Source organism: Typopeltis vanoorti, chromosome 9 (genome assembly GCF_054136105.1).
Source record: "Typopeltis vanoorti isolate ZY-2024b chromosome 9, IOZ_Tvanoo_1.0, whole genome shotgun sequence".
Classification (NCBI taxonomy): Eukaryota; Metazoa; Arthropoda; class Arachnida; order Uropygi; family Thelyphonidae; genus Typopeltis; species Typopeltis vanoorti.
Window position 1 is genome coordinate 111,322,495 of NC_143557.1, and position 25,966 is coordinate 111,348,460.

The 25,966-nt window shown below is 38.9% G+C and overlaps 1 protein-coding gene across 1 annotated transcript in view; it reads left to right on the forward strand.

The window, feature by feature from the left end:
- The window catches only part of LOC150103424 (dynein regulatory complex subunit 4-like), a 199,200-nt gene that overhangs the window by 167,136 nt on the left and 6,098 nt on the right, over positions 1 to 25,966 (forward strand). Inside the window, exon 9 of the mRNA XM_090398147.1 lies at positions 11,380 to 11,442. Within this exon, the coding sequence (XP_090254273.1) occupies positions 11,380 to 11,442 (63 nt within the window). The remainder of the gene's footprint in view (positions 1 to 11,379; positions 11,443 to 25,966) is intronic.

The following is a 25,966-nucleotide window of genomic DNA, read 5'->3' on the forward strand; positions in this document are numbered from 1 at the left end:
TATTATTATTATTATTATTATTATTCTGGGCAACTCCAGGGAGTCGATAGACTCATCGAGGGAGTCCCTAACATCATGTCAAGAATAACTATTCAAGATTCACACAGTATCTATCATACCTCGCCTTGAACTCATTCATGGTCGTAACACCCACAACAGACTCAGGCAGCTTATTCCACTCATTCACCACTCTCCAAGTAAAAAACCTAGCTCTAACACCCCTGATAACCACATTCTTGCCCAGCTTCCATGTATGACCCCTAGTCCTCCCACCACCAGTCCTATTCTCAAAAATATCTTCTGGATTAATCTCATAGAAACTCTTCAGTATTTTGAATGTCTCAATCATATCACCCCTTTTCTGCCTATCGACCAATTTTTGCAACCCACAAATCTTCAACCTGTTCTCATAAGGTTCATTCCACAGATCTGTTATCATCTTGGTCACTCGTCTCTAGATCCTCTCCACCTCCTCCCCATCAAGAAGAAACCCTGGCGCCCATATCTGGGCACAGTGGTCTAGATGGGGTCTTATCAAGGCTCGATACAGAGGAACAATAACTTGTTTGTCTCTGCTTGTTAAAGTATTTTTCAGAAGCCAAGTGATTTGATGAGCCAATTTAGCCACTTTTGCAATGTGCCCCCTAAATTCCCTATCCACCAACACTCCCAAATCCCTGGCCTCATCAATCTCCTGGAGTACGGTTCCACCGATGTGATATACTGCTGCTATTCTTTTCACCCCAAAATGCATAACCTTACACTTTGTCGCATTAAATTGACATCCATTTTCCCTAGCCCAGTCCTCCAAACTATCCAAATCATCCTGCAAAATTTTGACATCCTGTGCACTCACAATTGCCTCTACCCAACTTTGCATCATTAGCAAACAAGTGAACACTTCCTCTTAAATCCTTTCCTATATCATTGATGAATAAATTGAAAAGTAGTGGTCCAAGAACAGAGCCGTGCAGCACACCACTAGTCACAAGCCGTCTTTTGGAATCAACTACTGAATTAACCACTCTTTGGTATCTCTCCATCAACCACCCTCCTATCCATCTCACCAACCCTATATCCATCCCCATCTGCTCCAGTTAACTGATTAGAGTTCCATGTGGTATCCTGTCAAAGGCCCTTGCATCTTTCTGCAAACTGGGTTTACAGAATCACTGTAAACCCAGTTCAGCTGTCACTGTGTTATAAAACGTGAGCAAGTTACTGAGGCATGATTTACCCTTCACAAAATCATGTTGTCCCCCATACAATATACCATTTTATATATATATACGATTCCTGATATGCTAATCGGTGGATAATTGACAACAGCAGTCTTGGAACCTCCTTTATGCAGTGGAACTATTTTCCACTCTTTCCAACCCCTTGGGACTAACCCAGACCCGAGACTCAAATTATACAAAATTGTCAAGGGTGCTGTCAATTCTTTAGCCGCTTCACGTATGACACGAGCTGGTATACCATCCAATCCCACGGATGTATAGACATTGAGGTTATGCAATAGACTACTCACCTCCACTTCATTCACCACAATTCTCGTACAATCTATTGATTCAATCACCTGGATGATATATTCTTGCAAAGTGCTCACTCAGTAACTCAGCCATCTCAACTGATTCAGTTACCTCCCTACCATCGGCATTCTTTAAAATCATTCTGCCATATACATTTTTTCTTTTACTTGCAACATATCGAAAAAACTGTTTAGGATTCTCTTTAGCCTGTATGGCCAATGCTCTTTCGTAATCCTTTTTTGCTTTTCTTATCACACTCGTTACCCTTCTGGCCTGCGCTTTATACTGTTCATGTGCCTGACGGTCACCTTTCTCCTTAAATTCCCTCCATAGGTGTTTCTTTTTTTGGCTCAAGTTTAATGGTGTTATTCATCCATTTAACCCCTACTTGATTTATTATTTGGAACAGTCAGCCATTGCTTCATGCAAACACTTCTTAACCGCCTCCCATGCACTATCAACTTCTAGCCCTTGCAGTTGTACATGCCATGGCACTGAGCCAATCAATCTCCTAAGCTTTTCATACTTTCCAGCCCGATAATACCACATGTACTCTGTCTTAATTGTAAATTCCACACCCCTAGTATTTTCCATTACATGCTGTCGCAGATAGTTAACCCTTAATAACCGCATAAAATCCAATTCCTTCCTCCCGCGTGTCCTCTCCTCACTCCAATCAATGTGACCATAGTTGAAATCTCACATAATAATTACCCTACTTCCACTCATTTCTTCTATTTGCTTGTGCATACTATCTCCACCATCTTTTCCATCACCTAGTCTATAGCAGCACCCAATTGTATATTTTGTTCTGCTAGCCACAATCTCACACCAAATGTCCTCAAATGTGCTCTTTTCTCTATCCTGCAATTCAACTTTTTTCTCCTTGGCTGCAGCTCATCAGCTATCATCAACAATACTCCTCCCCCCATTTTATTCTCCACGTCATTCCTGAACACACTATACCCATCACATTCAATCCCACTAGCTATATCATCTACAGTCAGCCATGTTTCACTAATGCCAATAACCTGTGGCTGGAAGTGCCAACCAAGGCCAAAAATTCTTCCTTCTTGTTCCTAATACTCCTAGCATTAGTATACATGAATTGCAGAAGTCCGTTAGTCCCATCCCTACCTTGATGCCTTATACTAACTATCCCATTCTGATTTGTTGTCCTTATTCACTCGGGCATATTATACTCATTCATACACTCAACTCCCTCCCTAAGGTCTGTATATCTACTCCCTCCCCCTTAATAAACCTCGTTTCCCTGATTCTGCACATCCACTTCATTCAACAACACATTTTCAAGTCTCCTTACACCGAATTCATTCAAATGCAAGCCATCCATCTTATATAGATCCTTTCGCCCATCGAACTCACTCCACACATAGGATTATTATGTGAGAGTCAACATCGATTGTTAAGGGGTGCTCTTGTGTTAGTAATATGCTAGCCTTAGAGCAGTAGATGAGAGAAAGGCATATACTGCCATTTCTTGGATTTAGCAAAGGCATTTGACAGGGTGTCACATGATAAGCTAATATTTAAGTTGCAGCACATGGGTTTGAATGTCATGTTGGTCAACTGGGTTTAGGATTGGCTGTCCAATAGGTATCAGAGAGTTGTGTATGGTGAGCAGTTTCAAGGAGGCAGAAGGTTACAAGTGGGCTCAGTACTGGGACGGACCTATATTGTTTAACCTTTATACCAGTGACAGTCAATGGATTGCAGGGGAGATATTCAGGTGTTTGTGGATGATGTGAAGCTGAGAAGGTTTATGAGTAATAGTGCAGATGTGGTAGCCCTGCAAGAGGATTTGAATAAGCTAGACAGATGGGCATATGAATGGGGTTATCAGTTTAATGCAGCAAAATGTAAGGTCTTGAGGTTTGGGAAACATCGATGGGATTCTGCATACTCTATTGGAGGAGTTGTACTGGAGGAAGCAGGGGAGACAAGAGATCTGTGGTTGATGATTGATAGAGACCTGAAATTCAGGGGACGTATTGCAAAGATAACGCAGAGGATTGCTGCAATACTGAGAAGGATGCTGAGCTTCAGAGATAAAAGAGTTATCATTCCATTGTATAAGACTCTGATCAGACCACACTTGGACTATTGTTCTCAGATTTGGTCCCCAGGATTTGAAGAGGATAAATTAACTATGGAAAGGATACAGAGGCGGATAACAAAGATGGTTTCAGGATTGTAGAATGTTAGTTATGAGGATCGACTGAGGGAATGTGGACTGCAGAGTTTGGTGGACAGAAGAAGGAGAGGTGATATGATTGAGACTTTTAAACAGTTGAGAGGTGGTTACAGGGGTTGACACTGGGGAGTTCTTTCGCTTGGTTGAACAGTGGGAAGGAGTGATGAGAAGGGGCCATCTGTGGAAGTTACGAAAGGAAGCTGTGAGCAAGAGGGTGAGGAGTGGTTTCTTTGCATGGAGGGCAGGTGAACCATGGGATGCATTGCCTGATAGAGTAGTGAGAGCGAGAACGGTCAAAATGTTTAAAGAGTGGTATGATAGACTTTGTGTTTAGTGGGAAGGACTTTCCGCGATGAGTCCTTTGACTCCATGGATGCCTGAATAATAATAATTAGTAACTGCATAAATTCCATTTCCTTCCTCCCAGGTGTCCTTTCCTCCTTTCAGTGTATGTTTCCATGGTTGAAATCCCCCATAATAATTACCTGCCCTCCACTCATTGAGCCTATTTGCCAATGCATGCTATCCCCACCATCTTTTCCATCTCCTGGTCTGTAGCAGCATCCAACTGTATGTTTTGTTCTATTGGCCTCTATCTCACACTAGATAGCCTCAAATGTGCTATTTTCGCTGGCCTGCAGTTGAACTTCTCTCCTTGGTTGCAGTTCATCGGCTGTCATCAATAACACTCCTCCTGACTATACCCTTCACATTCTATCCCACTAATATCATCTGTCAGCCATGTCTCACTAACACCAGTAACCTTTGGCCAGGATGAACTAACCAATGCCAAAAATTCCTCCTGTTTGCTTGTTCCGAATGCTCCTGGCATTAGTGTACATAAAGTGCAAAAGCTCCTTAGGCACACTACTATCCTGATGCTTTATACTAACTATCCTATTCTGGTTTGTTACTAGTGGTACTAACTTGAGCATTTTATACACATACTTACACTCAACTGTTTCAGTGATGTCTGCATATCTACTCAACAGCTTCCTCCCCCTCCCCCTAAAAGCTCTGGTTTCCCTGATTTTGCACCTCCACTTTCACTTCATTCAACAATACTTCTTCTAGACTCTGATCACCAAATCTATTCAGATGCAAACCATCCTTCTTGTATAAGTCCACAAGTCCATTATCTGCAGTATACACATATATACAAAGAAACAAGCTGCAGCATGTAGTATGCTAAAATTGCATTGATTTGGTCAACCATTAAAACCATTGGTCTAACCTCTGGTGAAAAAAAAAATAAAAACTTACTACATTAATGCTTGAGTCCTGCTATTATTAATATCTATTTAGTTACAAAAATAAATTAAACTAGAGAGCAACATGTTCTCACAAAGTTACTCATACAAGTATACATATAAATTAAAACAAAACAGTATGGATGGTGGTAAATAAAAGCTCAAATAATTGCTAGACTTTAAACTTTAGGACCGTAAATAATTATTTCAGCTTTTTTTTTTTTTTTTTTTTATTTAAATTAAGGGGATATTAAATCCCACATTGTTTTAAAACCGAATAAGAAACTCAAAGATTGGAATCAGAGAGTTTCTTGCCGAATATAGTATAGTAAACTATAAAGTATCGGCGATCACTAAGCGTCCGCTAAATGCAAGTGGCCCAGCACGTAGTGCAATATCGGAAAACTCGCAGCAAAGTCGGTAAAGTTCTGATCACTATTCTTAGGTATTTACCATAATGTAAAAACACATTTCCTAGGAAATGTATGCTGTTATTACATTATGGTGGTGAGGTCACTACCCAGACCGGTTTCAGCCTTTTTTGAGGCTTAATGGGAGTTCATGCCTTTCATCACTGGCCTCTTTAGATTTAAAAAAAAGTTGTGCTGAGAGTCAGCTTGATAGTGAGAGAGGAGGAGAAAAGATAGAGTGGATAGTAGTAGATAGTTAAAAGAGGCCTCAGTCGATCTACTTGGCCTGACTTAAATGTCAGCACCAAGCAGATCTCCGACATTATCTCCCTCCATCCGTTCTTTTCAGCTTTCCCCGGTCAGACACCTCTTCAGGTGTCTGCCCGAGGAAAGTGGGGAAAAACAAATGAAAGAAGCACCACATAAAAAAGAGGAACTAGTAAATAACATTAAAAATTACATATGACAATTTGTAAGAAACTAGGTAAATTCTGAAATTTCAACCTGAATGACCAGTTTAATACTGAGAAGAGCAGGGACAGAGCCTGGCCTGGGTGATGCAGCCCACAAGGAGCTGCACCGCCTCGGTGTAAGCCTTCGCAGCCCAGGTTCTCAGGATACCCCCTCCTGTGTGGACTAGACAGACCTTTTTTACAACAAAAATTCTAATCTGAAAGAGGACAAAAAGAAGAAAAACAAACCAGAAATTTTTTTTTTTTTTTTTTTTCCCTCTGGCAGATCGATACTTGCAGTCGACTGACTTGTTAGGCGAGGTTTAAATCCTCCTGCTGTCTATTGTTGTGGGTTTTAATGATGAGATCTGCTAATTTGTCTCCACGGACGTGGTTTAGCATGTAAAGGCCTCTGTGCAGTGCTAGTCCCATGTCGTCCTCTGCATCGATAAGACCAATGATCTTTTCAGGAGTGATTTCATCTATATTATCGACAAACACGTTGTTCCATTCTGCACTGACGACTCTTGGCCCGTTTTGTCCTGTGAGTATCAGTTGAATGTCTCCGGATGTTTCTATAGCTTTTCTTAGTCTCGCCGTCTCCTCGGGGAAATCTTTTAAGAGATGCAATATAGGTGCATTGGCCTTTGCATGAGGGAACTTTGTGGGTTCTGAAGTTGACTTTATATTTCCAACTTGTGCTGGACTTCCTTGTTTCGATTTTTTAATATTTACTTCTTCAGGGCTGGCTGGCCTCTTTTGTGTGGTTTCTGCATTGTTGATTTCCATATCTACTGCCTCCGTGTCCTCGTCTATTGTGACTGCAGTGATAGTTCCGTTTTGTTGGTGCTGCTGGTTATTTTCGGTTGTAGCGGCGGTTTGATCGGTGGCCAGTTCCTCCTGCCCTTCATCTCTCCTGGTTGCAGGCTTCTCCACTGGTGTACTTTGCAGTGTTTCGGAGGTGGCGGCATGATTCTTTGTTGTTCCCTCATGCGCGGCCTTCAGGGTGCGGAACTCATTCGGTTCTGCACCAATAACATTTTGGGCTGTTGTTTCCGTGTTGGGCGTAATAGTGCCTCCCAATTTTTCGGCCAGATTTCTGTCCGGACAGGTGTCTATTTTATGGCTCTTAATGCCGCATTTTAGGCATGCCGATTGGCACTGTGCTAGTGTATGACCCTCTGTTAGGCAGTTCTTACACTTTAACCTCGGGCACTGGGCCCCGAGATGAGTCAGGGCTCCACATTTAAAACATTGCCTCTTCACTCCCGGGTAACTCACCATTACCCTGGCGAGTAGCTAGACCGAGTTAATACCAAAGTTAACTGTTAACTTCTGTGGCTTGATGGATGTCAATCCCGTGGATTCTGATCCCGTCATCGGTATGAAAAAGACTTATTTTAAAGGTTAGCGAGCACTCGGCTCACCCTGTTTAGGGCAATGTGGAAGCGCCTGAGCCGAAAGGTAGTGCAGCTTTCGGGCGCTTAGAAAACTCCTGAATGAGTTGCTCGGAATGAGAAGCTGCTTAGGTGAAAAAGTAGCGGTAGTGTTACGAAGCAATGTGGAAATATCTGGGACATCAGCATCGAGATGCAGGAGAGCTTGTCATTGGGTGATCATGGAGAAGATGACTTGAGCATTCCTGAGGAATTTCTTAGTGTCGGCTTGGCTGGGGTTCATCTTGCTAAAGGCTATTAACATCTCCCCTAGTGAGGCAGCAAGAATCTGTGCAGAATTTTCATTGTAATCTGTCGAGGCAACGGGCAAAATCCGCGGAGAGACCGCAGAAGCGTATGTTTAATCGGCGGGAACACTCCGCACTGTGACTTCCGGCGAAGGTTTCGTGTCTTGAATCTCAGTGGGCGGAGCCAACGCTGCTCTAGTCTTCCGTTGGTTAGATGGGTGAATTGAGCAGCCTTTAAAATTTGCTGAATGGAGGCCGCCACAATTCGCACATTTAGCAGGTGTAGACGATGATTTTGTGCAAGTGTGCGAGGGATGGTTGTCACCACACTTTACACACTTGTAATCTGCTTTACATAACTTTTGTGCATGCCCAAATTTTTGGCAGCGGTGGCATTGACCGGCGGATGCCTTTCTTCTGAGCGGTTCGGTCTTGATGACTAAGTTGCAGACTATAGTAAGGTCGTAAATTGCTCTGTGGTCTTTACTGATCTCCACTAAGACCAGAGGCATGGGGCGCTTGTCTGCGCGGTACATGCGCAAGATCTTAATTGGTTCAAGACCTTGTGATCTGAGGTCCGTAGCTATTTCATCAGTAGTTATGGTTTCTGCCAGACCTCTGATGACTACTTTAAGGTTTTTTTCGCTTTTTAGTTGGTAGGTGTGATATGGGACTTTCTGTTCATCCATAAGTCTGGTGAGCTGGCGGTAGTCCGTTTCTCCTTCGGGCTGTATGCGGACTCCATCATCGGTGTTTTTAGCTGATGAGAACTTGATGTTATTGTTCTTCATCGTCTCTGCAAGTGACGACCAGTTTTCTTTAGCTCTCAAGATTACTGGCGGAATCCTCTCTTTGGGCTGTGTCAATGTCCCTGTTCTTTCATCAGCTAGCGCTGATGTATCCATTGGAGCTGTAGTTTCCGACATCTGAGATATTATTTCAGGATCTGTTGCAGGGGATTTTTTCTTTCTCTTCTTCCGTTTAACTTCCTGAAAGCCACTGGAGTTTGAAGGAGAGATGTCTTCAGTTGTTATTGCTGGCTCGCAGGCGTTGTCATGTGAAGGGTGAGGAAGTTTAGAGGGATGGGTATCCTCTGTCTCCGCTTCAAGGATCTGGTGTGCTCCGATTTTATCTGGCCATTTTTTATGTAGCAAGTTGCCTAAATCCCTGAATAGCGTCAAAAGTTCCTGAAAATTGAGATCGTCGAAGGACTTGTCCATGGTTAGGCTTAAGAAAACGTAATAGAACTAAAAGTCTTACCTGCTCTGTTTATCGAGCACGAACCTACGGTATAGTGGTCGACCTCTCAACAATCCATAATCAATCAATTTTTCACCTAATACCAAAGTGTATAGCGAAAAGAACTTTATACTCTGCTATACGAGTTTCCAAACAGGTGCAACCATTAAGTTACTTAAATATAAAGAGCTAATAAGCTTCATTTCGGCAACAAAAACATTATTTAAATTAAGGGGATATTAAATCCCACATTGTTTTAAAACCGAATAAGAAACTCATGTTGTACCATCATTTTTTATTTTGGTTTAACCAATAAGAATACAATTTGGTCGGCTAAATCCCAAATTGCCAGCCCATCCTCGTTCGTTCAGTATCAAAGTAGATACCCAACAGGGTGCACCACGAGAAGGTGAGGATTGGACATCAGGTCAGAAGCCCTGGTCGGTTCTCCGCATTCCTTTAAAGGCTATGTGGAGGTCTCCTCTCAGTTATACAGCTTTGACCCTTAAGCAGTTAGTAACGATGTAATTTTTTCGTGTAGTACTGTCATATCCTGTACACCCCTTGAGGGTACATGGCAGGAATTTGATGATGATGATGATAAAAAACTCAAAGATTGGAATCAGAGAGTTTCTTGCCGAATATAGTATAGTAAACTATAAAGTATCGGCGATCACTAAGCGTCCGCTAAATGCAAGTGGCCCAGCACGTAGTGCAATATCGGAAAACTCGCAGCAAAGTCGGTAAAGTTCTGATCACTATTCTTAGGTATTTACCATAATGTAAAAACACATTTCCTAGGAAATGTATGCTGTTATTACATTATGGTGGTGAGGTCACTACCCAGACCGGTTTCAGCCTTTTTTGAGGCTTCATCAGTGAGTAGCTAGACCTAATACCAAAGTGTATAGCGAAAAGAACTGTAATAACAGCATACATTTCCTTGGAAATGTGTTTTTACATTATGGTAAATACCTAAGAATAGTGATCAGAACTTTACCGACTTTGCTGCGAGATTTCCGATATTGCACTACGTGCTGGGCCACTTGCATTTAGCGGACGCTTAGTGATCGCCGATACTTTATAGTTTACTATACTATATTCGGCAAGAAACTCTCTGATTCCAATCTTTGAGTTTCTTATTCGGTTTTAAAACAATGTGGGATTTAATATCCCCTTAATTTAAATAATGTTTTTGTTGCCGAAATGAAGCTTATTAGCTCTTTATATTTAAGTAACTTAATGGTTGCACCTGTTTGGAAACTCGTATAGCAGAGTATAAAGTTCTTTTCGCTATTTTCGCTATACACTTTGGTATTAACTCGGTTATGCTGTTATTACAATAAACTCTCTTTGAGAGTTTATTAAAATCCCCAGAGGCAGAAGTTACATGGGATCAGATAAGGTGAACAAGGCCGCCATGCAGTGGGAAATGCACAGCCGATCACTCTGGCTTCCATGAAATGTTTTGAAGAACCTCCTGTATGATCAACTGATGTGTATAAATCCATGCACAGGTGCTGCTGTAGCTATAGCACAACAAAATTGTTTATCATATCGTGATACTGCTTGGCAGGAATTGAGCTGGTCACAGGACCTAACTGGTGAATGTCCTCAAAGAAGAATGGTCTTGAATAAGCTTTGCTTATTCTATTGTCTATTCCCATATTTAACTCATTCCCATATTCATTCAATTGCCTCCTCAACAATAGAATGTGCTTTGCTTATTCTATTGTTGAGGAGGCAATTGAATGAATTTATATGGAATGTAAGAAAAGTTAGCAGAACACTGAACTAGCAGTATGCAAGACAGTGGGTTGAAACTAATTTTTACTTATGGATGTCAGAGTTGGGTTAGAAATAAAACATTTGATAAAAGACTGGTGACCACAGATGTGAGAATTCTGAGAAAAATTAGGGGGGTGAATAGATGGCATCAGTGGCAAAATCATATTAAAAATGAAGATATTATGAAGGAATTTGACATTTTCATTATTCAGTAGTGTGTGAATAGAGTTAATCTAAAGTCATTTAAATAGAATGGGAGATTAAAGGTGAGCAAAACACATTTGCAGTGAGATGTTTGATTCCAAGATGGCATGAAAAACACTCAGAGGAAGACCAAAACTAGATGGATTTGATGCAATTAGAAGTGGCCCAGGAGACTGAAATATCAGATCTAATAATATTGGAATGACTAGTGGTAGAATATCTTCAGAAAATTGTTGACAAGACGTAATAACATTAACTTAATCATGTGACACGTTGTAATATCCTGTATATCCCTTCAGAGTGCACATCAGGAAATTAATGCTAGTGATAATGCAACATCAATCTAATTCATGCCTGGTGAGATTCTAGTGAACACATTAGTCTAAAAGTCTTATTATTAGTTTGCAACTAAATTTACTGAAATCTGACATTGTGAGGGATAATGATGGGACTAACACGTGGGAGTTTTGGCTGCTTTTGATGTTTTCTTGATAAATGCTTCACCAAGGATGTCAAGAGCTGCAAAAAGTAAGTAAATTGCATTATTGAAAGTACCCCATGCATTATTTTATGTAAATGCTTTTTTTTCTTTTTTTTTTACATAGGATATAATTGATGCTAAAAATGCAGTTATGAAGGAAATAAATGGTGATCTTCACTTAACAAAAGTAAGTTTTTATTGTCTTTTGTATTTGAACATTAAAACTGTTTTGAAAAAAAATTGAATATGTTGCTCTTTCTCAGAACTCAAGTAATTCTGTTTAACTGTACTAAGCTATGTAGAAAAACTGGATGTGTGGAGTAAACTTGGTGGTAGAGAAGATTTGTATAAGAGGGATGACCAGCACATGAATGGATTTGGCATTAGTAGCCTAAAGACATTATTAATTGGGTTGAAACCTAATGTAGAATCAGGAAAGCTAGATCATCATGGGCAGAACACTGAGAATATGTAAGAATGTTTTATTCAGCTATGATATGCAAACATGACAATGATATGAATCTCATCAGTTAGAAATCTGGTATAGGGGTGGAAATTTGCAGTTTGGGTTCAGACTTTTAGAGTGTGCCTGTGGACAGAAAAGAGAAAGTTGCCCAACCTGGCCAAGCAGACCGTATATATAAGTATACAAAAAAAAAACATTATTATATAATTTTTAATAAAAAATTGCTATGTCTACACAAAAAACTGCAAGAAGCATCCAAAATAAAGGAGTACAGTTCATCGACTTAGTGACTATGTTTTATTATCTCCGTGGAGTCTGGAGACTCATCGTGGGAGACCCAAATTAATCATTATACACACAAATCCTATCACACCTCTTCTTGAATCCATTCACTGTCAGGGAACTTGCAACCAATTCTGGCAATCTATTCCACTCATTCGCCAATCTCCACACAAAAAATCTGGTCCTCACAGCCCTACTAACCACACTCTTACACAACCTCCACAGATGGACCCTAGTTTCCCTGACTGTTTATCATATATTGAAAATTTTTGCTTGCATCAATTTTATAAAACCTCTTTGATATCTTAAAAGTTTCTATCATGTCTCCTCTTTTCTACCTATCAACTAAACATTATAATTCACAAACCTTCAACCTATCCTTGTAGAGAGAGTATTCCAGACTGTCGCCATCTTGGTCACTCGTCTCTGAATCCTCTCCACTACCTCCTTGTCCCCAGGAAGCCCAGGTGACCAAATCTGTGCACAGTAGTCAAGAGCCTTATAAAGAGTGATAATAACTTCCTTATCTTTACTTGTTAGCATGTTTTTCAAGTAATCCTTTGAGCTATTTTACCAACAATATGCCCTCTGAACTTCAACTCTCTGTCCACCATTATCTCCAAGTTCCTAGCCTCATCAATTTCTTGTACCATTCTTGTATTACTCAATATGATACACCATATGCAACCTTTTCAACCCTAAGTGAATAACCTTACATTTTGCAACACTAAATTATTCTTAGCCCACAATGCCAATTTATTTAAATCACCCTGCAGGATATCTACATCACCTTTATCAACTATTGTTCTCCTCGGTTTTGCATCATCAGCAAAGAATTGAATATCCCCACTTAAATCTTTCCCTATGTCATGGATATACAAATTAAAGAGCAGTAGCCCTAGTACTAAACCCTGAGATACTCCTCTAATCGCCATCATTCTCCTAGACTCCACCATATACTACTCTCTGGTATCTGTCCATCAGCCACCCCTCATCCATACCACTATCCTCATATCCATCCCCATTTGCTCCAGTTTTTGTAATAGTTTTCTCATGTGGTATTCTGTCAAATGACTTGATAAAGTTGAGCAGTATCATAGTGTAGCCAATTCTGATGTCACATTTATTATAAAATGTAAATAAGTTACTAAGACAGGACTTACCCTTTACAAAGCCATGCCTCCCACTATTAAGTATCGCATCCCTATCCACCCACTGTTGTATTTTACCTTTCACCAACTTTTCCAATACTTTAACAACCACTCCTGATATTTATTAATTGGTCTGTACTTTGCTAATGCTATCTATCCTTTTGGCCTAAGATTATTGGCTTTAATGAAACCTCGCTATCAGAGTCAGTAAGGGTAGGAACTCACGAATGCAACAATAATAATAGTACTGTCCCATGTAGCAGTGAGTTTTAGGTTGTGTGAAGTCGAGGCTAACAGGATAAAATATATGATCGAGTGTTGCTACAGACCTAGCGGGTCAGCTGCTGGAGATGAACCGCATGGCCAAATTACCCTGATGGGTACTAAACAAGTGATTATTATGGGTAACTTAAAGTATCCAAACGTTGATTGAGTAGAAGAGAAATCTTGTAACAAGAATGAAACAGAATTTAATGAGCTATTGTGAGACAACTTTCTCAAGCAGCATGTGAAAGAAGGAACTCGAGGTCAAAGAGTGTTAGATATGCTCATAGCATTAGAACAGATCTTAGTTTAGAAAATTAATGTTTTGCCACCATTAGTGACAGTGATCATGCCATATTGTTCTGGTAAGATGTAAATGCTTCTTTTTTTCTTTTTTTTTTACATAGGATATAATTGATGCTAAAAATGCAGTATATGGATGCTAACTATATGGATGTTCCAATTAGGACAGGTTACAAGCTGAACTATAAAACTGGAAATTATGACAAACTAAGAAGAATACTATCTTTTGTTCAATGGTATTATTTACTGAATGGTTAAAGATATCAGCAATGCGTGAGAAGCTTTGGAAAGGTGCCTAATGAGGCAGTATCTGAATGTATCTCTACAGTTGGAAGAATAAATAGTGAAATGAATGTGAAACTTATGAAGCAAGAGATCCATAAAAAGAAGATGATGTGGAAAGACTATTGTGAGAATAAAGTGAGAGGAGCATTTGAATAAAGTGCAGGCCAGAAAATTTGTGAAGTATTGTATGGAAAACTAAATCAGAGTATGGAATGGAATTGGCCGGGTAGACTAAAAGTAACCCAAAAAAAAATTTTATCACTATGCTGCAAGTAAAATTAAAAATGAATGAGAAGAATAACTTTTGGGGCTGCAAATGATACTCTTGTGTCAGAAGTGGATGAGATTGTTTAAATAACAAGTACTGACTTTGCTGAGATCTATCAACCAAGTGTATGTTACACAGTGCTACCACTAATCCCCTGAATGAAAAGATAGCTGTTGCATAAGCTGGATATCAGTTCAGTAGTATGGCCAGATAGATATCAACACATGCTAAATTAATGTTCAGCCAAAATCACTTGGCCTTGACATGTTTGTGTAACTTGAGTGGCAGCTCAGAAAAGATCCCATGAAAATAGAAAGAATGTATTATAGTTCCATTAAACAAGAGTGGTGCAAAAATTGATGTGTCTAACTGCTGACCTATTAGTATATCTGAAGTGGTTGGGAAGGTTTTAGAGAAGTTGGTAAGAACTTACATACAGCAATGGGTTGACAGACAAGCTATATTTTACAAAGAACAGCATGGGTTTACTAAAGGTAGGTGATGTCTGAGCAATTTGTTCTTATTTTATAATAATGTTATGGCTGAGTTGAATAAAGGGAATGGGTACACTATGATACTCTTAGACTTTGATAAGGTATTTGAATGACTGTTACTTAGACCTGGAGAATATGGTAGGTGAGAATCTACCAAGTTTAAGGTGATCAGTGGTATTCCTCAGGGATTAGTCCTTGGACCAGTGTTTGTTCAATCTATACATTAATTACATTAATGATATTGGGTAGGACCTGACAGAAGATGTTCAATTGTTTGCTGATGATACAAAGATAGGCAGTATTATATTAATTATATCAATATTATATTGATTACAACAAACATCAGAAGTCTGGTCTAGCACAACACAGTATTACCACTAGTGGGATAAAGCTATTCTCCTTCATAGATGCAGGTTCAAATATAAACACCTCTTTAAAGAAAGTTGTGAAGCTATTTTACACCGACCGAATAAATCAAAATGATTATCTCTCTCTCTCGAAGATCTGGGAGACTTTTATTTTATGTAATCATTAAAAAAAAAACAATTATCTTAAATATTAATTATTTATTGATTTCTTTCATTTCCTAGCTCGCAACAACAATGTATTTTAATAGGTGATCCACCAAATATTCGTTACTTGTATTCCATTCCTATCTGTTTGTAACACTGAAGATGTACTATTAGTTTTAGTATGAAATATCTGTACCTTATTTATTAATTAAAAGTTATTATTGTGGACTTACGTGTTCTTTAATAATTATACTATGCCACAGGTACCTCTAAAAATAAAAAAAAGATAGGCAAGACAATCAGTGATGCTATTGATGTACAGCACTTACAGGATGATTTGAATAACATGGAATGGTTGTCAATTCAGTGTTAGTAAGGTTCAAGTTATGCACTAAGGCATGATGAGATTTCCAGTAGCATATTATATTGATGGAATTATGTTACAAGAAATTGATGAGGCTAGAGATCTTAGAGGTTATAGTGGATAGGAAACTAAAGTTCAACGGTCACATTGCAAAAATTAAAACTACAACTTGGAGGATAATTGCAATGTTGAAATGAACATTGACATGCAAGGATGAGGAAGTAACTGTGCCTCTTTACAAGGTTCTTGATGCAATCACACCTAGATTACTGTGTGCAGATTTGGTTTCCTGGGTTTGGAAGAGATAAAGAACTGTAGAAACTATGTGTGAAAAAAAGAGTAACAGAGATGATATCAGGATTGTAGAATGTAAATTACAATCACAGATTATGTGGACTGCAGACACTGGTAAACAGGAGTGATATGATATCTGTCTATAAACTTCTGAAAGGGTGTTATAAATTATCATTTAATGAAATTTTTTGGGGTGCTTAAGGGTCAAAGCTGTATAACTGAGAGGAGACCTCCACATAGCCTTTAAAGGAATGCGGAGAACCGACCAGGGCTTCTAACCTAATGTCCAATCCTCACCTTCTCGTGGTGCACCCTGTTGGGTATCTACTTTGATACTGAACGAACGAGGATGGGCTGGCAATTTGGGATTTAGCCGACCAAATTGTATTCTTATTGGTTAAACCAAAATAAAAAATGATGGTACAACATGACAAAATTTCATGCCGGCTGGGGCGTCGCCCGGTTAAACAAGGCCCCCGTTGTTTTCGCCAGGGAACCAGGGCGAACAGCGAAAAGTCAGCTACTGGAACAAATCTGAAAACAAACCCCAACTCAACATCACCAGAGTTAAAGATCGGTACTATCAACGTAAGAAGCCTGAATGGCAAAGAAATGGAGCTAGCTGAGGAATTAGATAAGTACCAGATCGATATAATAGGGGTGACTGAAACAAAAAAGACCAAAACTGGTGAGATCTTTCTGAGCAATAAATACAAAATGTTATATTCAGGCAATAACAATCAAGGAAAAGAAGGAGTAGCCATAGTATTCAACACAAAATACGAGGCTAATCTTCTTGAATGGCAGTCAGTCTCAAGTAGAGTAATGTGGGCAAATATGAGAATGGGGAACTGGACAATGAAACTTATTTGTGCCTATGGTACCACAGAAGGTTCTACTAAGGTAGAAGTGGAGGAATTTTTTGAGGCTTTAGAAAAAGCAACTGACACAATGAAAAAGGAAAAGTTGGTCCTTGTTGGGGATCTAAATAGTAGAGTAGGAAATGATTGTGAGACATACAAAAATATTTTGGGAAAATTTGGAGAAAAGAGCAAAGCTAATAATAATGGCAAATATCTGTTGGATTTCTGCTCAGGACATGGACTGGTTATTACTAACACCATGTTCCAACATAAAAATGTGCACAAATCCACATGGAGAGAAGAGGCTAGGAATAAGAAAAGTCTCATTGACTATGTTATTGTTGATAGTGATGTTTTCTCCCTGGTGCAGGACACCAGAGTGTACAGAGGATTTGAAATTGGAAGTGATCACTATTTAGTCTTGAGCAGGATAAAATTGAATTTCATATTGAAAAGAATAACATGTAAGAAAGTTTTAAAGCGAATAAAAGTTGAGCAGCTCTCAGATGTTAACTGTAGACTAAAATACAGAAATATTATTGAAAAGAAAATGAAAGAGTTTGAGAACAGGAATCAAACCTTGGAGATTCAGTGGCAAACTCTGAAGGAAACATTGATTGATTCTGCCAGAGAGGCATGTGGTGAGGTTGTGTGCAAAGATAAAAAAATCAGAACTCCCTGGTGGACACAGGAAGTTAAAGAGGCAGTGAAGGAAAAGAAGAAAGCATATCAAAAGTTCCTGGCAAATAAGTCAGCTTTTACTCTTACAGAATACAGAGACAAATATAAGAAAGCTAAACAGTGTGTAAAACTAGCTAAACAAAAGTCATGGGTGGACTTTGGCAAGAATATAGAAAATAAATATCAAGAAGGTGGCAAAATATTCTGGAGGTTGTTGAAGAAGCTTAGGAATGGAGGAAAGAGTGCTGTAAAAGGAATTAGAGATGATAAAGGTGAAATGAAAACAGGAGAAAAAGATATCCTTGAAGTATGGAGTAATTACTTTGAAAAACTGCTAAATGAAACAAGCAGTGATGACAGCACAGTGATAAAAAACACTGACCAGGCATGCAGTCAGGAATACATATCCATACTTGAAGTAGAAAAAGCCATCAAAGGCTTGAAATGTGGAAAGGCAGCAGGAGTAGATGATATTCGACCAGAAATGCTGAAGTATGGTGGTATAAGAGTCTTACAGTGGCTGCACTGCATGGTTCAGAAAGCCTGGACAGAGGGACGAATTCCCGATGATTGGAGTAGAGCTCTCATAGTACCCATATATAAAAAGGGAAATAAAACTGAATGTGAGAATTACAGAGGTATTTCCTTACTGAGTGTTCCTGGCAAGATCTATGCAAGTATACTTGAGAAACGGTTGAGAAGAATTGTGGAAGAAAAGCTTGGTGAAGAACAAGCTGGATTCAGGCCAAATAGAGGCTGTCAGGATCAGATCTTCACTTTACGACAAATAGTCGAGAAAGCATGGGAATATAACAAAGATCTGTATTTAAGTTTTGTCGATTTGGAAAAGGCATATGACAAGGTGCCAAGAGAGAAGCTATTCAATACGCTGCAGTTATATGGTGTCAATGGGGCATTATATCAAGCAATACTTAGTCTATATTTAAGTTGTAAGTCGGCAGTTAGAATTGAAGGAAGTACAGGAAGATGGTTTAATGTTAAATCTGGTGTGAGACAAGGATGTACATTATCCCCTCTGTTATTCATTATCTATATGGATCACATTATGAAGGAAAGTGGTATTAAACCTGATATCAAAATTGGAGATGTTAATGTCAGCTCTTTGCTTTATGCGGATGATGTTATACTTCTAAATAAATCCACTACAAGTCTGCAAGATTCTCTGACTAAATTGAATAGCTGTTGTAATAGATATGGTATGAAGGTCAGCAATAAAAAGACAAAGACAATGAAAATAGGCAGAATCATTGAAAATGTCAACTGTGTTGTGAATGGAGAACCTGTGGAACAAGTAAAACATTTCAGCTACTTAGGCACAATTTTTACTGAAGATGGTAAACTAAATATAGAAATAGACAACAGAATCAGCAAAGCTGGTATCGTGGGAAGTCAATTGAATAAATTCATATGGAATAAGAAAGAAATTAGTCGGAACACTAAATTAGCTGTATACAAGACTGTGTTCAAACCAATTTTAACTTATGGATCTGAGAGCTGGGTCAGAAGTAAAACACATGACCAAAGACTAGAGACCGCAGATATGAGAGTCCTGAGAAAGATTAGAGGCGTGAACAGATGGCATCAATGGCAATATCATATTAAAAATGAGGATATTAGGAAAGAACTTGACATTGTCAGCATCCAGGAATGCGTTAGCAGAGCTAATCTCAGATGGTATGGTCACTTAAATAGAATGGGAGATGAAAGATTAGCAAAACAAGTGTTCTCTGCCAGGTTGGCAGGAAAACGACCCAGAGGAAGACCAAGATATAGGTGGATTGATACGGTACAAAGTGCCTTAGACGATAGAAATATAAGATCTGATAATGTTGGAGTCTTGACAAGTAACAGACTGATTTGGAGGAAAATTGTAGATAGGAAGTTAGTAATGATGTAATTTTTTCATGTAGTACTGTCATATCCTGTACACCCCTTGAGGGTACATGGCAGGAATTTGATGATGATGATGATGATGATGATGAAATTTTTTGTTATATGGATGGTAGAGAGAGAGAGAGGACAAGGAGCATCCGTGGAAATTAACTTTGTGTGCCCTTAAAAATGATGTGAGGGGCTAGAATTTTCTCTCACAGAGCAATGAGTGAGGGAATAGCACAGTCTGCCTGTTAACGTGGTGAGTGCATCCATTGTGAATGATTTTAAGAGAAGGTATGACATCTGCTGTGGGTAATCTACTGCCTCTTTCAAAGAGTCTTTGACTGCATGGAGATCTCTGATGACAATAATAAATTGCTGTGAAATATTGTCTATACACGAATGCTAGGAGTATCAGAAAGAAAGAGTTTGTTGCTTTGGTTAGTATGTTGGGATCTCAGATTGTAGGCATTAGTGAGATCTGACTATCAGAATTAGACAAATTAACTGGTAATGAATGTAAAGAATACAGTATTTTAGGAAGGAGAGGAGGGTGACATACATGCTGCTCATGATATCAAATGTCTTGAATCTGGTTAGAGTTGAGACCTATGACTGCAATACTAGTGACAATTTTTCATGTGGCAGTGAGTTTGAAGACATCTGGCGTGAGGTGGAATCTAACAAAATCAATTACTTAGTGGGGGTGTTGTTACAGACCTGGTGGATCAGTTGCTAATGAGGAAGAAATGTATCACCAAATATAATAATGGGTGCAAAAAGAGTAATCATAATGGGAGACTTTAATTATCCAAATATTGATTGGGTAGCAGTAAAATCTCATGAGAAGAATAAATTTATTGAGCTGTTGCAAGACTAGTTCTTCAAACAGCATTGACCGAAGGAAAGTAATTTCATCCAACATTATGTGGGCTTCATCAGTATTGACAGTAGACACAGAGTTCTCTGGAACCTCACTGAACCTCTTAATTCCAGTAAGTTTCAAATTTGAACATCTTTTCCTAGAAACATGTGAAACTATGAAATTGTCTGAACCTGAACAGATCAGACTGCATACCGATATCCAAATTTTGGAAAGTGATCACTATTAACTTTTTATTCGTTTTTGTTTGTTTATATATATATATATATGCAACTTTTTACAATTGTTCCTTTGAATTCTAATAGTGTAATATCATGTACTTCAGCTGCAACACAAGTTAATATGTACATGAATTATGACTCATTATTGTGATTCATCTTTTGAATGTAGTTAACAGTCTGTCTCCCTGACAAAGTCCATGTAATGTTGGATGAAATATATTGGAGATTTTAAATAAAATTTATTAATTCTATATGAACAAAATGAAGGATAGAGTGCTGTATGGAGACTCGTTAGTACGAGGTGTGTTAGTAGAGGATTTGACAAAATCGTACCAACCTGGTGCGACCATAAAGGATGTAACTGAGTCTATTAGAGAGCAAAAGGAAAGGGTGAAAGAAATGATTGTTGTGGCAGGTACGAATGATTTGAAAGGAGATAAAATGGAAATGATAGAAGACCTGAATGAATTGTTTCAGGTAGCAAAAGAAAAGAGTGAGAGAGTTAGAATGATTAGTCTTTTGCCACGGTATGACAGTGAAATGTTTAAAAGGAGGGCCATAATTGCGAATGACTTTATGCGTGGGTTATGTATGACGAGTGGTGTGGAATTTGTGGACGTGTGGAGTGAGTGTGATGGGCGAAAGGATCTATATAAGATGGATGGCTTGCATTTGAATGGTTATGGTGTAAGAAGACTTGAGAAAGTGTTGCTGAATGTAGTGGATGTGCAAATTCAGGGAAACTAGATTTGTTAAGGGGGGGGAGAGTAGATATACAGTCCTTAGGGAGGCAGTTGAATGTAAGAAGGAATATAATATGCTAGAGCAAATAAGGACAACAAACCAGAGTGGGATAGTTAATATAAGGCATCAAGGTAGGGTTGGGGCTAATGGGGGTCTTAAATTCATGTACACTAATACTAGGAGTATTAGGAACAAGAAGGAAGAGTTTTTGGCCATGGTTGGCACTTCCAGACCACAGGTTATTGGTATTAGTGAAACATGGTTGACTGTAGATGATATAGCTAGTGGGATTGAATGTGATGGGTATAGTGTGTTCAGGAATGACAGAGAGAATAAAATGGGGGGAGGAGTATTGTTGATGATAGCTGATGAGCTACAGCCAAGGAGAATAGAAGTTGAATTGCAGGATAGAGAAAAGAGCACATTTGAGGCAATTTGGTGTGAGATTGTGGCTAGCAGAACTAAATATACAATTGGGTGCTGCTATAGACCAGGTGATGGAAAAGATGGTGGTGACAGTATGCGCAAGCAAATAGAAGAAATGAGTGGAAGGAGGGTGATTATTATGGGAGATTTCAACTATGGTCGCATTGATTGGAGTGAGGAGAGGACACACGGGAGGAAGGAATTGGATTTTATGCGGTTATTAAGGGATAACTATCTGCGACAGCATGTAATGGAAAATACTAGGGGTCAGAGAGTGCTTGACCAAGTAATTACATCTGAGGAATTGGCTGTAACAAATATGACCACATTGCCACCAATCGGTGAGAGTGATCATAGGGTCTTGACTTGGGAGGTGACTAGGTGTAGAATTTTCAATTAAGACAGGATACATGTGGAATTATCGGGCTGGAAAGTATGACAAGCTTAGGAGTTTGATTGGCTCAGTGCCATGGCATGTACAACTGCAAGGACTAGAAGTTGATAGTGCATGGGAGGTAGTTAAGAAGTGCTTGCATGAAGCAATGGCTGACTGTATACTTAGAGTCCGAATAATAAATCAAGTTGGGGTTAAATGGATGAATAACACCATTAAGCTTGAGCTGCAAAAAAAGAAACAACTATGGAGGGAATTTAAAGAGAAAGGTGACCGGCAGGCACACGAACAGTATAAAGCGCAGGCCAGAAGGGTGATGAGTGTGGTAAGAAAAGCAAAAAAGGATTACGAAAGAACATTGGCCATGCAGGCTAAAGAGAATCCTAAACAGTTTTTTAGATATGTAGCAAGTAAAAGGAAAAATGTACATGGCAGAATGATTTTAAAGAATGCCGATGGTAGGGAGGTAACTGAATCAGTTGAGATAGCTGAGTTACTGAGTGAGCACTTTGCAAGAATTTATCATCCAGGTGGTGACATTGCAGAAACGAATAAACCAGTAGATTATACGGGAATTGTGGTGAATGAAGTGGAGGTGAGTAGTCTATTGCATAACCTCAATGTCAATACATCTGTGGGATTGGATGGTATACCAGCTCGTGTAGTACGAGAAGCAGCTAAAGAATTGTCAGTACCCTTGACCATTTTGTTTAATTTGAGTCTCGGGTCTGGGTTAGTCCCGAACGGGTGGAAGGAGGGGAAAATAGTTCCACTGCATAAAGGTGGTTCCAAGACTGCTGTTGTAAATTACCGACCGATTGGCATATCAGTAATCATTGTCAAGGTCTTAGAGAAATTAGTCAAGAAAAGAATACAGGATTGGATAGATGAAAATGGAATATTGTATGGGGGACAACATGGTTTTGTGAAGGGTAGATCATGCCTCAGTAACTTGCTCACGTTTTATAACACAGTGACGGCTGAACTGGATAGGGGTAATGGGTTTACAGTGATACTACTGGACCTTGCCAAGGCATTTGACAGGATATCACATGGAACCCTAATCAGTAAACTGGAACAGATGGGGATAGATATAGGGTTGGTAAGATGGATAGGAGGGTGGTTGAAGGAGAGATACCAGAGAGTGGTTTATTCAGGAGTGGAGTCAAAAAGACGTCTTGTGACTAGTGGAGTGCTGCAGGGCTCTGTTCTTGGACCACTGCTTTTCAATTTGTTCATCAATGATATTGGAAAGGATTTGAGAGGAAGTGTTCACTTGTTTGCTGATGATGCAAAGTTGGGTAGGGCAATTGTGAATGCACAGGATGTCAAAATTTTACAGGATGATTTGGATAGTTTGGAGGACTGGGTTAGGAAAAATGGATGTCAGTTTAATGTGGCAAAGTGTAAGGTTATGCACTTTGGGGTGAAAAGAATAGCACAGTATATCGCATTGGTGGAACTGTACTCCAGGAGATTGATGAGGCCAGGGATTTGGGAGTGCTGGTGGATAGGGAGTTGAAGTTTAGGGGGCACATAGCAAAAGTGACTAAAACAGCTCACCAAATCACTTGGCTTATGAAAAATACTTTCACATACAGAGACAAACAAGTTGTTGTTCCTCTGTATTGAGCCTTGATAAGACCCCATCTGGACTTCTGTGCCTAGTTATGGGCACCAGGGTTTCTTCGTGATGGGGAGGAAGTGGAGAGGGTCCAGAGACGAGTGACCAAGATGATAGCAGGTCTGTGGAATGAACCTTATGAGAATAGGTTGAGGATTTGTGGGTTGCAGAAATTGGACGATAGGCGAAGGAGGGGTGATATGATTGAGACATTCAAATTACTGAAGGGTTTTTATAAGATTGATCCAGAAGATATTTTTGAAAATATGACTGGTGGTGGGAGGACTAGGGGCCATGCATGGAAGCTGGGCAAGAGCGTGATTGACAAGGGTGTTAGAGCTAGGTTTTTTACTTGGAGAGTGGTGAATGAGTGGAATAAGCTTCCAGAGTCTGTTGTGGGTGCTACGACCGTGAATGAGTTCAAGGCAAGATATGATAGATACTGTGTGAATGTTGAATAGTTGTTCCAGACATGATGTTAGGGCCTCCCTCGATGAGTCTGCCGACTCCTTGGAGTTTCCCGGAACAATAATAATAATAATAATAATTTTTGCTGCATGTGTAAGGCCTAAAGTTACTTTATAATGATTCTATTATATTCAGAGAAAAAAGATTTTTGATATCTGTGAGAACCTCTTCCAGTGGTACCTTAGTAAATGTTGATATAATGTCCAGGCTAGCTAAAATATTTGATGTAGAGATATTTAATTCTGTTAACTTTTTGAGCGAAGTGTGAAAAACTTTTGATAAAGGAAAACTGTTAAATTAAGGGGATAAAAATCCCTTATTATTTTACAGCCAGTATGTGAAACTCTAAGATCGAAAACTACTATCTACGAGTTTCATGCCGAAGAACTATCGGCAAATCCAAGCGTAAGTGACCACTTGGTAGTACAACACCAAGGCAACTCGAAGCAAAGGTGGAGCAATATAACTAACAAACAATTTAACTAACTTTGCCAGAAAATACAGCCGTTTGGCTTTTCATCTTAAAGGAAAACTGCATTCAGCAGTTTTTTAAAAGCACTGCTAAGTTAAATACAAGTAAGTAGGAAGACTCGTTTCACCCGCAACAAAGTACATTGGCATATCTGGTTTATGTATCATCATTAATAATCTATACATGTGAGTAATTGATTGTGGAACAATTTTAGCTGTTTTTAATTCAGCTGGCTCTTGAAGTATGAGATGAATTAAAACCATTCTAACAAAAAAACTGAACCATCTTGAAAATAAAGTTAACACTTGGACTACCAACTATGATATTTTTAGTTGGCCATCTAAACCAGGGAACCAACTACAAATTATCTCATATTTATAGTAATGAACTTTGTGGTTGACTACAAGATAATTCGTCATAGGTGCAGATGTTTCAAATGGGGATTGTATTTCAATGCTGGGCAGGTATTTTAAAGCTTGGCATGCAGAGTAAATATAGAGAAACTAAACTATAAGCAAAGTGGATATTAGATACAGTATTATTTCAAAGCCGAATGTAGAAACTATGAAAGTTTCATAAGGTAAGTTGACCAGAAAGCTTAGGGGAATACACTCCCTGGCATTTGACGAGTTGCCTTAATGTGGACTACCTAGAAGACATAGGTGCCACCCAAGCATCTATATATTCACCTTTTATTAATCCATTTTGATAAGGTTTCATTGGCCTAATAGCTGTTTCGAACTGGTTGGTTCTCTTCAGAGACCAGGCAACCTCAAGAAAGCAAAAACTGTCGTTCAGTACTAAGGAACTTGAAATGTCATAGAAATGTATTTTTCGTAAGCGAACTCTCAGTCGGTGTGTAAAAGTAATTACTAAAATAAAGAACTAAAAGGCTTCCTAAATTTTGCATCGCTGAACTGAAGCCTTTTAGCTCATTATTTTAGTAGTAATTATTAAACTAAATGCTTTTGCTAGCAAATAAATGAGAGAGTAGCACAACAGAGTTATAAAATAAATATAGAAATGATGATATTAGTCTTGTACTGACATATTTTTGGGTTTTGTATATTGATATTAATTGGTCAAAGTTTTTAGACCTGCTTGGGAAGAGAGAATTGAGCAAGAAGTTAAAAGTAAGTGTCATCACGAAGGTTGCACTAACATAGCATGCAATTACCATAAGCTGCTTATTTTCTATAGCTGTAAACTAATTTTTCTTCAAGAATTATAGAATTCTTCAAGAAATAAAGAATTACATGAAAAAATTATTTATCCATATGCAAACCGTCAGATAATTTGATTCTGCTGCCTTTTTTTACTTAAAAAAATAAAAAGTGTGTAGCTACAGTGACAAAA